The sequence below is a fragment of the Cebus imitator genome, unplaced genomic scaffold (genome assembly GCF_001604975.1).
Source record: "Cebus imitator isolate Cc_AM_T3 unplaced genomic scaffold, Cebus_imitator-1.0 Scaffold703, whole genome shotgun sequence".
Lineage (NCBI taxonomy): Eukaryota > Metazoa > Chordata > Mammalia > Primates > Cebidae > Cebus > Cebus imitator.
The window spans coordinates 255,444-261,160 of NW_016108018.1; the positions used below are offsets into that span (position 1 = coordinate 255,444).

Sequence of the window (5,717 nt, forward strand, 5' to 3'; positions counted from 1 at the left end):
GTGTGACGCCGACTGCTCCTTCCTGCCGTTGTGTGTGATGCTGACTGCAATTTCCTGCCGGATGACCCTGTGATTTCCACCACAGCACCGCTGTGGGAAGGAGGATCCATCTCTTTGTTTTAGGGTTGGGGCAATGGCCCATGGGAGGTCCCAGGGTGGGAAGCTATTTCCCGAGCCCTAGCCCCGCCAATCCAATTTCAGGGATACTTTCGGTTTAAGTAAAGAAACAAATAGTGGGCTGCCCTTTAAATGATTAAAAATGATTGCTCTAAAGGTATGGAATGTGAACAAAGTTCACTCTCAACATCAGGAAAATATTTTCCTAGTGGGACAGAAACTGCCAAAATCACTTTCTCGGAGAAGGGCCAAGGCCAGAGAGGAAGGGCTCATTCCCCGAAATGAGTCCACTTGGATGCATTCTGCAGTTAAATCTGTGACTGGCACTGCCCCTGGACCTCCACTGGCCCACCTTGAAAAACACAGGAAAACAGAGGAGGATGCTTTTCCAGACGTCGGCTCAGCACTTGATAAACAGGCCCCATAGACCCCAGTGCCTTGGACGTGCGGCTAGGGGCGGGCCACATGCTGGGGGAGGCTTGGGGGACACAGGTCTCTGGTGGAGCTGGGGCAGTAACCTCTGTTAGTGGGAAAGAGGGAAGAGAAGGTGAGTTCCACCTTTCCCTCCTCACACATTCCATCTGCAGCTTCCTGCTAAGTAAGATGTGATACTGGGAAACAGCAAATCAAACTTGACCCAAGTGCTTCTCCCCAGGGGATATGAGGAGGGGCCCCTGCTGTGCTGCAGACCCACTGGCCAAAGAGCACCCTGGGGTCCTTCTGAGCTCAGAGACACAGATGTGGGCTTATTTTCCAGTGACTTTGCAAATGAAAGATCAGACCTTAAAGGTGACACTGACACTGAAGAAAGTACACTGGGGGCCAGGAGCCTCAGGGGAGCCAGGAGACTTGGGGGATGGGAGACTCAGGGGGCGGGAAGACTCAGGGGACAGGGAGACTTGGGGGGTTAGGGAGACTTGGAGCCAGGGAAACCTGTGGGGCAGGAGACTCGGGGGGCTGGAAGACTCAGGGATGGGATAGTCAAAAGGCCAGGAGACTCAGGGGCTGGGAGACTGAGGGGGCTGAGAGACTTGGGGGAATGGGAGACTCAGGGGGCTGGGAGACTCGGGGGGATGGGCATGCCAGCCTGACAAAGACTGCTCACAGTTCTCCTGGCCTTCAATCCACAGGCCTCTAACATCAGACCGTGTAAATACAGGACAGACTTTTATCCAGGGAAGCTCCAAAGTCGTTTCTGAAGGACACGGTGACGTCTCTTCCTGTTTCCTTCAGAAGAATGGCCATGCCCAGTCATCGCCACAGCAATCCCCAAGACACACTCGCAAAGCCAGACTGGATGCCTGACGATGTTCCTCAGCCTGCAGTTCTTTTTGACAAGTTATTTCAAAGAACTGAGAGTGTGCATTAACGTAATGCAAAGACTCTCCCTCCTCAGCCTCAAGGGTAGCTGTGGCAAAGCCTTTTAGAAGCACCGTCAGTGAGATGTGTGCTGGTCTCTCCCGGGCAGGAGATCCCTCACTGTTTTCTAGGAAGTGGATTCACTAAGGCATCAGAACACATTCTGATGGGGTTGTTCATTCCCACTTGGAAGTAGCCAGATGCAAGGATATAATTCTTTAGCTAAACATGTTCTCAAAATCAAAATAGCTGTTTGATGAAAGCACACAACCCATGATTCTGAACTGAATGGTAGAGTTGCCACTGCACGGTCTTCTCTGATCCCCAAGTTGCTCCACAGAAACCCAGCACCCCACGCTTCCCCAAGGTCCAGCATTGAGGCCCTGCACAGATATCTTCTCTGGCCCCCAGGCCGCTCCACGGAAACCCAGCACCCCATGCTTCCCCAAGGCCCAGCACTGAGGCCCTGCCCAGTACACTCTCCCTAGCTTCTCTCTTCCCGGCCTTGACATAAATTGCCATGGCTTCCTGTCCCTGCATGTCCCACTGTGCACCATGTCCTGGCTTTTGACTGCAGTGGTCCTCTGAGTATGATGGGGCTGCCTCACTGGAGCTTTTCAAGAACACTAGTTCTGGCCCTGCCCTGGACAGCCTGGTGGTGGCACCTACATCTTCACACTCTGAAGTCGAGGAGCAAACTTGTCAATTTTAAGAGTTTGTTTTTCTTGGCTGACTCTTCTCTTCCTCAAATTATATCAATAAATGCTTTCTAGGTCTCTTACCTCAGTTAACACCCATCTTCTGTATGGCTATGTTAGAACACTGTACAGGAAGAAAAACGTTTCTCAATATTTCCCCCTCTCGAAATCCTTAATTTGTACTCTTTTGTGGAATGCAAGCTTCCCAGTTCACTCTAATTAAAAAGCACTCCTCTGAGTCCAGGCGAGAGCCATCACCTTTGTGCTCTTCCTGGACAGACAGAGCATTTAGCCAACACCAGTTAAAATCCGTACACCACCAGACAGACATCCAGCTGCCTGCACACCAGAGCCTCGGGGAGCACTTCCTCCCCCTTAACACCAGAGCCGCAGAAGCACTTCCTCTTCAACACCAGAGTCCCAGGAGCACTTCCTCAACACCACAGCCCTGGGGAGCACTTCTTCCTTAACACCAGAGCCCTGGGGGCACTTCCTCCTCAACACCAGAGCCCCAGGGAGAACTTCCTCCTTAACACCAGAGCCCCGGGAGCATTTCCTCCTCAACACCAGAGCCCCAGGAGCATTTCCTCCTCAACACCAGAGCCCCGGGAGCACTTCCTCCTCCTCAACACCAGAGCCCCAGGGAGTACTTCCTCCTTAACACGAGCCCTGGGAGCACTTCCTCCTCAACACCAGAGCCCCGGCGAGCACTTCCCCCTCCTCAACACCAGAGCCCCGTGGAGCACTTTCCCCTCCACACCACCAGAGCCCCGGGGAGCACTTTCCCCTCCACACCACAAGAGCCCCGGGGAGCACTTCCCCCTCAACACCAGAGCCCTTGGAGCATTTCCCCCTCCTCCTCCTCAAACTAAAAGCAGCAAGAAAAGTGGCAAGGTGAGGTACACGCTCAGAACATTCTTTACACACAGGAAAATGGGAAGGTGAGGTACACGCTCGGGACATTCTCCACACGCAGATAAATGGGAAGGTGATGTACACACTCAGAACATTCTGTACACATGGGAAAATGGGAATATTCTCTACACATGGGAAAATGGGAAGTTGATGTACAGGCTCAGGACATTCTCTACATGCAGGAAAATGGGAAGATGACGTACATGCTCAGGACATTGTCTACATGCGGAAAAATGGGAATATTCTCTACACGTGGGAAAATGGGAAGGTGTTGTATACACTCAAGACATTCTCTACACATGGGAAAATGGAAAGTTGATGTACATGCTCAGGACATTCTCTACACACAGGAAAATGGGAATATTCTCTACACGTGGGAAAACAGGAAGGTGAGGTACACACTCAGGACATTTTCCACACACGAGAAAATGGGAAGGTGATGTACATGCTCAGGACATTCTCTACACACAGGAAAATGGGAATATTCTCTACATGTGGGAAAGTGGGAAGGTGGTATACACACTCAGGACATTCTCTACATGCGGGAAAATGGGAAGGTGAGTTACACTCAGGATAATGTGTGTACACCTGGATAATGTGAAGGTGAGATAGACTTAGGACATTCTCTACATGCAGGAAAATTGGAAGGTGATGTACATGCTCATGACATTGTCTACACGTGGGAAAATGGGAATGTGACATACACGCTCAGGACATTATATGTGAGAAAATGGGATGGTGGCGTACACATTTAGGACATTCTCTACACACAAGAAGGTGGGAAGGTGATGTACACACTCAGGTCATTGGCTACACCGAAGAAAACACATCAGTGTCAAGTAAAGCAACAGAGGACATTACCAGAGTGACTTTTCCACAATTTTGGTCCTGAAAACCTCCTCCTGGTCCAGGTTCACCGTGCAGTAGCAATCCCTCATCTTGCTTGGCCCCGGGTAAGAGGGAAGGTTTTTGGCTTCACCTAAAAAGTAAAAGTGACATATATCACCAACAACATCAATGTGTTTGGTCCCCTGCTAATCGCAGACATTTCCAAACAACAGATTTAGTTCACAGCCACGTGCTGGCCTCTGCTTGTGTGCATTCACTAGTTCTCTATAGTCTTGGATTTTTGCCACAAGTCAAAATGTTGATGCACACACCACCTGTGCTGCCGAAAGGCAGAGTGACACATACGCCACCCTCAAAAGCAAGCGGTGCAAGCAGGGGCCAGCCAGCCTAGGACTAAGGATTGCTGTGTCTTGTTTTGTTTTACCCACTTTAGTCCCTTTATTTTTTTTTTTAATTTTTCAACTGTGGTAAAACAGACATAAAATTTTCCATCTCCCCTGTTTGAGTGTAAAAGGTAATAGCATTAACCGTGTTCACCGAGTTGGCAGCCCTTACCACCATCCTCTCCAGAACTCTCTCATCTCCCAGACAGCGACTCAGTCCCCATTAAATACTCACTCCCATCCCTCCCCTGCTGTCTCCCAGCATTAAACACTTGCTTCCCAAACCCCCATCCCCCCCGAGTCCTGCTGTCTGCCAGCAGCCCTCACCCCACTTTCTGCCTCTGTGGATCTGACTGCTCTAGGGCCTCATGTCAGTGGGATTCACAGGATGCCTCCTTTCAGCCCAGCTTATTTCACTCAGCAAATGTCCTCCAGGTGGTCCCTGCTGTGACCTCCAACCGGATTCCCTTCTCTTTTAAGGCTGAATAATATTCCATTGTGCAGAGGAATCTCATTTTGCTTACTAATTTATCCATTGAGTCCTCTCGTCCCAGGGAGGGCCCAGCACTGTACCCAGGGTGCCTGCCCCTCGTCCAGGGAGGGCCCAGCACTGCTGCCCAGGGTGTCTGATCCTCATCCAGGGCTAGATGTTAAACCCTCCCAAATCACAGCCACGTTCAATGTAATTTAAACATCAACCACAGGGAGGGCAAGTCTCTGGTGACAGAGGGAGGAGTCCTAGCAGGCGCCTGAGGTGCTTACTGGTGGCCTGGCCCTGACGACAGCTGAAACGGGACTCACCAGAGGCTGCTTCCCTGGGGCACATTTTGTTGTCACCATGGGGAGTGCTGCTGGCATCCAGTGGGCACAATGCAGGGTGCTGTTCAGTGTCCCGCTGCACACTGTTCCCCAGGGCAAACGGCAGTCCGCCCAAAACCCAACATTGCTCCTCAGGAGAGAGCTGTCCACCCAAAACACTAACAGTGTCCCTCAGAAGACAGCTGTCCCCCCAAAACCCAACAGTGCCCCTCAGGAGAGAGCTGTCCCCCCAAAACCCAACAGTGCCCCTCAGAAGACAGCTGTCCCCCCAAAACCCAACGGTGCCCCTCAGGAGAGAGCTGTCCCCCCAAAACCCTAACAGTGCCCCTCAGAAGAGAGCTGTCTACCCGAAACCCAACAGTGCCCCTCAGGAGAGAGCCGTTCCCCCAAAACCCTAACAGTGTCCCTCAGAAGAGAGCTGTCCACCCGAAACCCAACAGTGTCCCTCAGAAGTCAGCTGTCTACCCGAAACCCAATAGTGCCCCTCCAGAGAGAGCCGCTCCCCCAAAACCCAACAGTGCCCCTCCGGAGAGAGCCGCTCCCCCAAAACCCAACAGTGCCCCTCCGGAGAGAGCCG

The 5,717-nt window shown here is 51.8% G+C and overlaps 1 protein-coding gene across 3 annotated transcripts in view; it reads right to left on the reverse strand.

Moving 5' to 3' along the window:
- The window catches only part of RASA3 (RAS p21 protein activator 3), a 133,413-nt gene that overhangs the window by 82,003 nt on the left and 45,693 nt on the right, over nt 1-5,717 (reverse strand). For all 3 annotated transcript variants that reach the window (XM_017518757.2, XM_037735004.1, XM_017518756.2), the window contains one exon: nt 3,951-4,068. In XM_017518757.2, the coding sequence (XP_017374246.1) occupies nt 3,951-4,068 (118 nt within the window). The remainder of the gene's footprint in view (nt 1-3,950; nt 4,069-5,717) is intronic.